General features: G+C 48.7%; 1 protein-coding gene and 1 pseudogene across 1 annotated transcript; both read right to left on the bottom strand.

Moving 5' to 3' along the window:
* Positions 1-2,685: 2,685 nt before the first annotated feature.
* On the bottom strand, positions 2,686-4,250 carry LOC119300089 (annotated as a pseudogene).
* An 895-nt stretch (positions 4,251-5,145) lies between these two features.
* On the bottom strand, positions 5,146-8,984 carry LOC119303135 (binding partner of ACD11 1-like). Its single transcript, XM_037580223.1, has 8 exons — positions 8,745-8,984; positions 8,525-8,643; positions 8,343-8,421; positions 7,329-7,403; positions 7,177-7,239; positions 6,646-6,977; positions 6,397-6,520; positions 5,146-5,568 (listed from the first exon to the last, which is right to left on the bottom strand). Exons 1-8 carry the CDS (start codon positions 8,748-8,750, stop codon positions 5,548-5,550), a joined length of 819 nt encoding a protein of 272 aa, XP_037436120.1. The 5' UTR covers positions 8,751-8,984; the 3' UTR covers positions 5,146-5,547.
* Positions 8,985-12,143: the final 3,159 nt, after the last annotated feature.

The following is a 12,143-nucleotide window of genomic DNA, read 5'->3' as shown; positions in this document are numbered from 1 at the left end:
AAACAGTCTATTTTGAGCTGTCTGAAACGACTTACAAAAATGGACGGAGGGAGTACTTACAATCGAAGTATATAGTAGATGCCAGAATCGCCAGGAACATAGTCTGAACTCTATCGATACAGCTTTGCGTCACCCCCACTTCGAAGATATCCAGATCGTTGATAAACCAGAGGGATCTGGATATGAAAATAACTTAACAGCATCCATTTGATCCAAAAGAAAAAAGGGGCTTATAGCACGGACTTCATGGTATGCTTTTTAAGTCGTAACGTCTGGACTTGTGCTTGATCATCTGAAGAGGAGCCTCGCCGCCGTCGTAGCATCTCTCCACCTTCACTCCAGTTAAGATAACAATCTCGTCGCAAAGGAGATCTATCATGGTGTCCTCATCTGAAATGCATGGAGAGTCGTCCTCATCGTCTGTCAGTGGCATGTACGGTGCAGGTACGCGCAACAAGTTCGTAAGTAGCGTGGCGATGCAGAACATGCCAGAGCCCAAGTTAACCAGATGGAGCTCGCTCATCATCCTCCTGTTGTTATCCTCGGGCAGGTCAAGAAAAGCCCAAGCACCCTGCGGCGCCGGTGGCTGCTCCGCGCCGTCCATGGCGGAGAGGTCCAAGGCGCATAACCTGGGAAAGGGGGGGCTGCACACCGAGATCAAGGAGCCCACGGGGGGCTGCCGACTGGGAGCGAGAAAGCCAGCCAGAGTTTGAGCTCAGGGACGTACTCAGCTTTGCCACACCAGGGCAGCGCCCATTTGCCGACCTGCCTCCACACGTGCCTCGCCGTGTCGAAGGCGTACGTGCCGAAGCCCCCTTGCGTGGACGACATGCAGATGGTGGAGCTGTCGACCGCTGTGTAGCAAGTCGTTCGTCCGAAGTCGTAAGGGTAGCGAGAGACGAACGGCGGCGCCGGCAGAGCACGCCAATGCCACCCATCATCCTGGTGGCAGGCGAGGACTTGGAAGAGATCGTCTACCCTGACGTGCTCTGACAGGTCCATGACATAGAGAGATCTTCGCTCTTCTTCAGTCCGGTCGGCCGGGGTCATGGGGAGGTTCATGCAGTAAGGGCCCGTGATTGAACGGGCGGTGCGAGGGATGGTCGCGACGGTGCCATCGACGGTGCTGTACAGTGCCGTCGTACCGGAGGAGTCGGTGAAGACGATGCCGTCTCTTCCGAGCAGAGAGAAGGAATCCCTGATCGTACTACTACCTGTTACACTGGACTTGGGATGAAAATTGATCTCCGGCTTCGGCAGAACCGAAAGGCGCTCTAGCGTTGATGGTTTCTTCTTCGTCGTCGTCCTTGCATCCTGTGCAGCTGCTTTGAGCGCTTCTGCTGACGGGTAGAAGAGGTGCTTCATGGCGTATTGGCGTCCAGCCGGTGCAGCGAGTACATGGAACGGCTGCGGTCATGCACTACCAGATTCACAAAGCGGCGGGGATTCATCCTCTCCAAATTACTAACTCCAAACTGAATAATCTGATCCTCTCCGTCTAAGCCTCCTGGCCTGGCTCTCTAGAGACGTGAAACGAACAATTTTTACAGAGCGCGCCGGAGGGGGGCTTCGGCGAGCAATACCTGAATCTGTGGATTTACCGGCGGATCCAAGGGTCTACTCTACTCTGATGCCCCTGGAGAGGGCGAGGGAGCGGCGAGCGCGAGCACATGGATTACATCAGACATGCAGGTGGACAGCGGGAGATCTGATCTGCCGCGTTCGGGAGAGGCGAGCACAAATGGCGGCGCGAGGCGCAGTGAGATTTATTGTTCGGATGCAATCTAGGTCACGCCGTCTCTCTGTCTTTATTTACACGCTAGCAAATAATACTCCTTAGTACTCCCCTGTTAATAGTAGTACTCCCTCCTTTTCCGGTTGGCTCAAATCTCAAATCTCATCAACCAAAGCATTTTGTGAGTGGATGAATGTATCTCGTACTATACAAAATTACCTCAATTAAACTCATGCATTAATTTGGATTAATTGCAGTGCATGCATGCTTGGCCACTAGATGAGTAAGAACATTACATGCATTGGTGTGTTCCTCTTTAATTCTTGCATGCAAAGATTTAATGCACATTGAAAACTAAAAATGAGATGAAGATGAGCCCTCTGAATTGAAAAAACAAAAAAGTTGAAATAAGCCTTATAAACCAGAAAGGAGGAAGTAATAGACAATTTTATGTGTGTGTTTTAACACGTAGACAATTTTATGTCGTGAACATGCATGTCTGTCAAACATGGGATGCGTGTGGTTTTCAGTCCATGATCGATTTGTAGTCAAACAGTGTTCCGAAATTCATGGTGATGATGTGCTCTTGATTTCAGAAAAGTCGTTTGTGTAAGGTTGGTTTTACTGTTTGTGCACAGAAAAAAATTCAAGTGTGAATTTGAACAGCCGGGAAATTGAATGAACTTGTCATACAACTAGGGTGAAGAAATGAGAGGCCGGGAAATTACAAGGGCGAATGTCGAATATACAAACAGTTTTGGTAAAGCACATCTAGATGTGCCATAAATATTGCACATCTAAGTTCTATGTTATTGATCTTACATTGAGATTCGTGTGAATATTTTCTTTTTTTTCTTTTTCTTTTTATACTTGATTCACTCACTTAGATATGCAATAACTAGAGCACATCTAGATGTGCCCTAGACACTATACAAATTCGGAAGAAAAAAAATGTCGAATAGACAGATGGTGCCACAAGCAGTCCATGACATCATTGAGGTGTAGATGGATAGACATTAACCATGGAAGGGACTTTCAATGGGTGCCAGAACTGACTTGATCCCTCCAGCAGCACTTCTTGCTTCCACGAGATCATCGACCAGACGCCGCAGATCACGGTGCGATGAGCCTCCTTCCACCATGGCTGCGTGAGCCTTTGCGGCAAGGTCCCTCACCCTGCCCCTCGCCGCGTCCCCTGGTCCTCCAGGGGCCATGAACGCCATCACTACCCGCGCCACAGCTTCGGCGGGGACTAGCTCGTGTTCTGCACAGCTCGTGCTCCGTACGCCGGCGCCGTGAGGCCACAGCCGCTCCCCGATCCCGAGGACCTCCGTGACCAGCCTCTCGGTGATGAACTGCTCGAACACCAGCGGCCATGTCAGCACCGGCACACCGGCGGCCACCGTCTCCAGCACCGAGTTCCACCCGCAGTGGGTCACGAACGCGCCCACCGCCTGGTGCCCCAGTATGGCCGTCTGCGGGGCCCAGGTGGTGGCCATCAGCCCCCTGTCTCTGACACGCTCCTCCCATCCCTCCGGCGGAGCCCACTCCTCCGCCCTCACCACCCACAGGAACGGCCTTCCCGAGGCCTCCAGCCCGAGAGCCAGCTCGCGCAGCTGGGCGTCCGAGACGGGGGCGAGACTGCCGAAGCACACGTACACCACCGAGCGGTCTGGTTTCGAGTCAAGCCAGTCGATGCAGCCGGCGATGGCCGCGGCGAGACAGGCCCTAGGAAGTAGGCGCGCTTCACGTAGCCTTGGCGCATCTGCATCTCGCAGTAGTGCTGCTCCAGGTCTGAGAATGTGTTGACGGCGAGGCCGAAGCAGTCAGCTTGCGCCGCGTAGAAGGGGTTTCTCGTGGAGCAACCCACCTCCGCTTTCCTCCTCAGGAACTCCGGCAGCTCGGCCCTCGGCATCCGTACCGGAGGGCCCGGAAACCGAGGGACCACGGCGACAACGTCGGGGTCGGGGTCGCCGCCGGCGACGTCCGGGGCGAGGAGCTCGAGGTGGCGCATGGCGAGCGACGAGAAGGCGCCGATGACGCTGAACCGGACGCACGGCACGCCGAGCTCCTCGGCGACGCGGACGTTCCAGACGAAGTGCAGGTCGGTGACGAGCGCGTCCGGGGACTGCTCCCTGACGAGCGCCTCCTGCGCGGGGCGCATCAGGGCGTCGCTGACGGCGGTGGCGTCGATGCGCCACGAGTCGGCCGGCGCGGCCTTGCCGAGGTTCTCGACGCCCCCCGGGAGGCCGTCCACGGCCGGGAACGGGTACGTCGTTATCTTAACAGGCGCAGTGTGATGTTTGCCGTAGTGACGCTCCAGCACGGAGCGGACGATGGAGACGTTCGCCGGCGTGACCGCAACGGTCGCCTCCACGGCCGCGGCCGCGGCCAGGCGGATGGCAAGGTCGGTGAAGGGCTCGATGTGGTTGGTCGCGAAGAAAGGGATGAGCAGAACGCGCAGCTTCTTGCTAGTGCAGGTGCTGAAGCCGGTGCCGGCAATGGTCAGGGCCATTTTCGTTCCTAGCGGGTACAGGCTCGATGCGGCTTCACTCAGCACGCGAGTTTAAGTAAGCCAAGATCGACGCAGTTTTCCTTTTTTTTTTTCTTCACATTTTCTTATACCATACAAATACCTGCCCCCAACCACTGAAAAATGCAAATGACAATCCATTGCAACCATTGTTAATTCAGCACAACGCCGCCGCAGGTTGACAACGCTGGAACAACAGAACGGAATACGTGCATAGGATTTCAAGTACACTTATTGGAGGGATCGTATTATGAATGAACAGTCAAGCACTCTTACTAATAAGTTCATAGTACTGCCAGCGATCAAAAGGAATCTGGTCTCATTATCACTGATAAAAGTATAACAACCTGAATGTGACGCATTATTGGAACATAAAAAGATACAACGTTCAGTGTTGTTCAAAAAGCAATATAATCTAATTAATACTGATAGAAATATATCTTAAATCTGACAGATTATATGCACCTTGCTTAGGCCTTGTTTGTTTCAGCCTTGGAAGGAAAAATCAGAAGCTGAAACAAACAACTACTCCCTCCATCCGGAGTTGCTTGTCACAAAAATAAATGTACCTAGATTTATTTTTAGTTCTAGATACATCTATTTCTATCCATTTCTGCAACAAGTAATCCAGGATGGACGGAGTATTTGGAATCTATAGCTTTGCCAATGAAGCAAATCAGCTTAGTTGCACTGAACCTTAAACACATACTAACTGCACAGGATAAACCGTCTTCAAACTTATCGAATAGACAGCATACCGTTTATTGATTTATTCTATTCAGTAATTTCGGTTCACCCTTGGTTGATGATCTCATGTGGTAGCCTCACATTCCAGGATTCAACCAAAAAAAACATATAAATTCTGGAGTCAAACGAATGTGTACACAAAGAAGCATTGCAGTTTCATACGTTCCAAATTACTCAATTTGAGTAACAATTTCTGCAGAAAGTAGAGGCACGACACATTTGACATCAATGGCAATCATGAAACCACACCGAGCCAGGAACATGGTGCAAAGTGTCACTACCACCTATAATCAATTGAACACAAGCACTAAAAAGAATAGTGGTTCTAAAATTCTAAAGAAAATTTAGATCCCCTATGTACCAAATCTGACAAGACTCCCTGAAAAAATTCTCCTCGAAGAAGAAGAAAAAATCAATAGAGAAATACACTGTTACTAGCCACAGCTTGATGACACAACCAATGGAAGGTGCTTGCTCAAGATTTCCAACAGATTTTCCCCAGGAAGAAGAGCTCCCAGTCCCAGAACAAAGCTCAAGCAACGACAGCAGGCCCCTATTACAGCAAAAGAGGAAAACATGGAATTAGAGCATGAGAAACAACAAACAATGTTGTGACACAACCCATCAAAATAGAACATGTTGTGACACAAATAAGCTTGCAAATAATCCACTGTTTGACAAAAATATACCCTAGTAGAGAAAAAAAAAGAAGCGCATATTGATTGGCTTAAAAATGGCTTTTCAAAGCGCATTTGTTCCTAGAGTTATGCGCACAAAAATGTACCTTCGATAATGCCACTTATGTTGCCAAAAGCTAACAAAGCAGTAAAAGCATTACTGTTATCACAGCATCACATTCTGCAAATATCTCGTAACATAGATGCCCAAGAGTGATAGATAAAGTCATAATACCCTATAACTGAACAGAAAAAATGTTCCAGTACTTGACTGTATCTCTTGCTCGGTGTTGTCTCTTGGTTGAGAGTTTATCTAAACGGTTGTTCTTTTCTAATCACGGATCAGGACTGGGTCTACTATCTGCAGGTAAGACCAAGATGCTGACTTGGTAATGTTCAGGAGAAAAGAGTAGCACCTAATGGAAACAAATTGCATGTAATGCTTCATGTCTAGAACTATGATCGGTTAGCTCCCAAATTTGAGAATCATCTGTGCACTGGCAGCAGCAGGATGATGTTTCGATGGTATGCTATTGGGGATGCCTATTATATAACCATAATAATGCAAATAAAGTTCTGCTTCATCACAATTTAGACAACAAGAAAAAGTGCAGACTGCAGCTCCTTAGAATTGCTACATGTCTTTAATAGCACTGCTTATATTTCTGGTCATAAATTTCCCGTAAAATTCATTATTGACTTACTTTGGCTGATATATTTGACACAGCTATCTGGAACTTTTCTCTTGTTCTTGAGCCAGCAACATGACCAGCCTTGGCAACCTTGCTGAACGCACCATTTAGCCAGCTTGTTCCAGCAGACACATACCTACAAGTAGGGGAAATGAGGGCGAAGGATCAGCCATATAGGACATAGGTAAATCATCAGCTGATATAAAAACACACATCAAATTGATTAACTGTACAATAGCAAAGGTATGTAAAAGAAGAGACCTGTTGGTTTTCACAGCAGAGCCTGTATTGTTTAGCTTGCGCTCTGCAGCCAGCAAAGCAGCCATTGTTTTGTCAGAAACATGTAACCTTTGGTCCACAGTTTTCACCTTTTCATTTACGGCCGATATCCCAGTATTTAACTTCTCTGAAAGGCCAACACGCCTATCGAAGGAACTGATCCTAGCTGACGCATTAGCCCTCAACTGATGCCTCTCGTCAAATGATTTAGCTTTGTTCACAGCATCTTGTCGAATTGCTGAACCCCTTGCGATCACAGTTGTCATGACATCATGAGCCTTGCTGGCATAAACGCTAGTGGGGCTTGCGTTGGCCTACATGGTAGGGTCATACTTGAGTAATCAGTAACAAGGATGATTCACTACAGTAACATATAAGCAGATAAACCAAAGTTCTCATTTTCTCATTTTTATTTGGGGCAGATTTCCACACAGTGGCCCGTGATTGATGGGGTGGTCATGATATTACAAAGAGAAAGGAAAGAAACATAAATGTACTGGAATTCAAAGGCACCTCAGTAGGTTGTTCCAAATCTGCAGTAGGAGCTGTACTTGTCACCTCATTCACCATAAGTTGCTGCATGATTTCAAAATGGACCTCTCTATGAGAAAAAGGACGAATAGAGTACTGCCATTTATGTAACATTAATTAGTTGAATAGTGCACCTGTTCATTAACAGGGATGTAGATGTAATCTTCAGCAGAGGTTATGTTCACAACTCGATCCACAATTGTTGCTCCCTGAAAAAGAAATAGAATATAATGTTTATAGTGTTTCACGCTATCATGCATGGGGAAGCTTATCAACATCTGTTTGTTTTGCAGTTATGCAGATCTAAGGAACGTGGTGAGGTGTAAAACAGTGAAATAGACACAGAGCTAATATACAAGTACAAATTCACTGTAGACCTGTCAACCTGGAAGCCCCCTTGATTGGAGCAAGGACATGTGCACATAAAGAAATGACTGGCATGCTAGTTACTTCAAAGGACAAAAAAGATCACAAAGTCAAAGAATTCCAACGGCAATCTCGTAGTATATTATGCAGCACACTGCAGTGCCAATCAAAGCAGCCATGATTGAAATACTAATTTCCTTTTTCTTTACTCAAACATGGTCAATGATCTCTACAGATTTTACAAACAAGTAGCGGTGTCAACTGTCCTTCCATCATATTGCCAGTTGATGGGCATGACAATACAACATATCTTACCAAATGATTTATAAAAGCAATCAAGTTCAAATGTGATTTCCAATTCCTTCCTAAGTTTGGTCGTGTTCATCTATTATGAAAAAAGCTCACTGTGCAAACAGAACGCCACAAGAAGGGAAAACGATTAGAATGAAAGATTTCTATTCCTCCTAATTTCTACATCCATGTCAGCTGTCCCCAAGTGCAATTTATCATGGAGATAACAAATAAAAGCGTCTTCCTAATTTCCTTTCCAGCCAAATACAATTCAATATTGATATGCATGAAAAAAGTTAGGTGCAATGCATAGGCCATAACAGCTGCGTATACCTACTCCACTATTTACAGTTAAACAATGACATTGACAGCGCAGAAAACCATTCGTCATACCAACTGAAAACACCACCGCAACCAGACTGCATAAACACATCCACTGCGCAGATACAGATGGAAGTAACCATTGGATGATTGGGCAAGGCCGTACATACCGAGAGCAGGAGCGCGATCTCCAGGGCCTTGGCGTCCTTGAAGGTGACATAGGCCGTCCTCCCCGCCGCCGCCCCGTCACTGCAGCAGCAGCAAGCCCAGAATAGCAATGCGGTTAGACAGACGGGACACACGTGGGGAGGGGAATTGGAACAGGGAAGGAAGGAAGGGAGCGGGCGCTCACGGGGTGATGTCGACGTGGTCGATTTCGCCGGAGAAGGAGAAGAACTCGCGCACCTCGCGCTCCCCGGCCAGATCTGAGATGTTCCGCACCCGCACCGTCCTCGTCCCCCTCCTCCCCTCCTGCAACCCACAAGGCACGGCCCGTCAGCGACCGACGCGCTCCAAAAACACAACGCCGCCGCACAAAAGAAAAAAAACAACGACAGCAATCGGTGGCTCACCTCCATGGCGCGGCGGCGGGAGAGAAAAAAAAGGCAGACGAGAGGTGAGGGCGGGCAGGAGGATCCGTCCGCGGGAGGGCTGGCGGGCGGTGGTTGCCTGGTTGGGTAGGGTTTGGTGCTTGGCTCGCTGGGGGCGATTTGTAATGGCGTGGCGTGCGTGCGTGCGTCTGTCTGTCTCCGCGGCTGTGCTCGCTCTCGCTCTCGCCGCTGCCTCTGCTGGCTGGCTGGCTGGCTGGAGTACTTTTCTTTTCTCTCGAGCAGCTCGCGTGCGTGCGTTGGTCGCCGAGAAAAGAGGCCGGCTGATAGACGGGTCAGAACCCTACTGGGCCCCCGAGCGGAATACCCGTTTCACCCTCGCCTGGGAGCGCGGGCTGTGTGGGGGGCTGGGCGGAGGAGCGAGGGGCAGGAGGGTCAATTCGGGAGGCGGGTCTTACTTGGGCGACATGCTGGCGTGCTGAGTTTGCTTCGCGGCGGCGCCACCTCCCCTGACCTGTGCTCTACGACTAGTAGTCTAGTATTAGCGTTCCTTAAAAGGCGATTAGCCTTCCCTAAACAAAGTGATTAGCGACCCAAAAATGACGCGGCATCGGCTGGTCCAGTCTCGTCCAGTGGGGGTTGTTTCAGACTAGTCCCCTCGGCCCACCGTAGAGAGGACGGGCGCGCGGGGCCGCTGGTTTCGATTTGATTCGGTCAAGCGTCGCGATGCTGGTGGTGGCCCACGGACAGCTCGGTCGGGGCCGGTCGTCACGATCCGTCAATCTCTCCCTCTCTCTCTGCCCCCCGCAACGGAATGGTTACAGAACCTTCCGTTCCGTCGAGTCGTCGACCATGTGCGGCTTGCGTGCGTGCGTGCGTGCGCTCCCTCTGCCCCCTCTCGCTGCCGGGTGGCCCCGGCTTTAAATTCTTTCCTTTCTCTGCGATCACGACTCATCAATTCTTTCCTTTCCTTCTGGCAGATGGCTTTCGTGCTGACCCCCCGTTGCTATCGGCCGCAGCGGGTGCTCACCCGTAATGAAAAAGCGAAAACAAAACATGCCTATCTGGTTTGCTGACGATGATCCCCCATTTGGCAAGACAGGCAGAGATGATGGGCTTCATCCTCTTATCTTTTGCCTATCCGCCACGGTGAGTAGTGCTCACCTGCAAGCAAGCTCAGAACAAACACAAGCCAGTGGTTAGCTGGCCAGCTTTGCTTTTCACCGTACGTGCCAAGAGCAACTTCAACGGGCCGACCCAAACGGACGGCGCTTTTGTCCGCTTTTTGTCCGTTTGGGTCGGCCCGGCGGACACAAACGTCCGGCGTGTAAAAGTATTTGGAAAGCGTAGAACCCTTTGTCTCGGGCCGCATGTATATATTGAGGCAAAGCCTTGGCACACAAGTTACAAGGGGAGATCGATGGAACGATATGGAGATCGACCAGATAGGTCGTTACAGGAGAATCGGGAATAGAAGAAAGGATAGAGCTAGGCAGAATTTAAACAAAGAATTCTATCCCTATACGTATATTCCAACACTCCCCCTCAATCTAAACCTCAAGGAGCTTTGCCAAGGTTGAGATTGTACTTGAAGTCATTTAACCTTCTTTCGGTAAGAGGTTTTGTAAAACCATCTGCGAGCTGATCTCCTGTAGGAATGAACCGAATTTCCAGAAGCTTTCGAGCTACTCTTTCTCTGACAAAGTGGAAATCAACTTCAATGTGTTTTGTACGTGCATGAAAAACAGGATTTGCTGAGAGATATGTTGCACCAATATTATCACACCACAATCTCGCAGCCTGTGGAGTTTTAACCCCAAGCTCATACAGTAACGTTTGCATCCACATCACTTCAGCTGTAGCATTAGCCAAAGCCTTATATTCAGCCTCTGTGCTTGACCTAGATACTGTGGCCTGTTTTCTTGCACTCCATGACACAAGATTAGTTCCCAGAAATACAGCAAAACCACCTGTAGATCTTCTATCATCAGCACACCCTGCCCAGTCAGCATCAGAATATGCAGTAACAAGCATAGAGGAAGACTTGGTAATGTTGAGACCAAGACCTTCTGAGAACTTGAGATACCTTAAAATTCTTTTAACTGCAGTCCAGTGAGTAGTTCTAGGTGCATGTAAATATTGACATACCTTGTTCACTGAATAAGATATATCAGGACGAGTGAGTGTTAAGTATTGCAATGCACCTACAACACTCCTATAGTTTGTTGCATCCTCTGGTCCAAGAACTTCTCCACCTTCCACTGAAAGCTTTTCAGAAGTAGTGATTGGTGTATTAACTGGCTTGCAATTTTCCAATCCTACTCTCCTGAGAATGTCAGTTGTATACTTTTCCTGTGAGAGAAGTATGCCATCTTTAACTTGCTTTACCTCTATACCAAGAAAATAGTGAAGATCACCCAAGTCCTTAAGAGCAAATTCCAGCTTCAGGTCTTTAAGCAAGCAAGTAGTGGCATCTGGACTTGAACTAGCAACAATTATATCATCAACATAAACCAACACAAAGATAGTGACACTGCCTTTATTAAAGAAGAACAATGAGGTATCTGCCTTGGATGGTATGAACCCAAGACGTTGCAACTGCATACTCAGTCTGGAATACCAGGCTCTTGGGGCCTGCTTCAAACCATACAGAGCTTTATCCAACTTACAGACATGTTGTGGTGTGCTAGGATTCTCATAACCTGGTGGTTGCCGCATGAACACTTCTTCCTCAAGAACACCATGAAGAAACGCGTTCTGAACATCTAGCTGTCGTAGACTCCACCCTCTGGAAACAGCAATAGACAACACAAGACGAATAGTAGTTGACTTAATAACAGGACTGAAGGTATCTTCATAGTCAATTCCAAACCTTTGCTTAAATCCCTTGGCAACTAGTCTAGCCTTATACCTGTCTATGCTCCCGTCAGACTTTCTTTTGATCTTATACACCCATTTGCAATCAATAACATTGTTTCCATACTTTGGTGGAACCAAGTGCCAAGTCTTATTTTTCATAAGTGCATTATATTCACTATCCATAGCTTCTTTCCAATTCTTATTTGCAAGTGCATCATCCAAATTGAGCGGTTCACCAGTGGTAGTAAGGAATGCACGTTTGATTTTGTCATACCTTATCGTACCATCATTGTATTGTTTTTCCTTAACAATACCTGACCGAGACCGTGTTTGCCGAGGAGTAGATGCAGGCAGCACAGGAGCAGTAGCTGCCACAGAAGATCCAGTCGGTCCATGATCCGAGGCGGATCCATGCAGCGGGCCAGCCAGATCAGGCGCCTGATCCGACGCGGATCCCTGCCGCGCATGCAGCGAATCAGAAGCGCGCGCCGCGCCCGCCGTTGCAGTCCGCCCTCGCTCGAGGACAGGTGGTGTGGGGTCGGACCTGGGGTCGGACCCGCTCCC

This window comes from Triticum dicoccoides, chromosome 5A (genome assembly GCF_002162155.2).
Source record: "Triticum dicoccoides isolate Atlit2015 ecotype Zavitan chromosome 5A, WEW_v2.0, whole genome shotgun sequence".
NCBI lineage: Eukaryota > Viridiplantae > Streptophyta > Magnoliopsida > Poales > Poaceae > Triticum > Triticum dicoccoides.
Note: the sequence above shows the minus strand (reverse complement) of the source record. Positions and strands in the feature narration are given on the sequence as shown.

What these genes read in the sequence shown, in the direction of transcription:
- LOC119303135 (XM_037580223.1), bottom strand. An exon ending in GACCACGTCGACATCACCCC is followed by an intron (nt 8,422 to 8,524) that starts GTGAGCGCCCGC and finishes CTGCTGCTGCAG; the next exon opens with TGACGGGGCGGCGGCGGGGA. An exon ending in ACATCCCTGTTAATGAACAG is followed by an intron (nt 7,240 to 7,328) that starts GTGCACTATTCA and finishes GAAATCATGCAG; the next exon opens with CAACTTATGGTGAATGAGGT.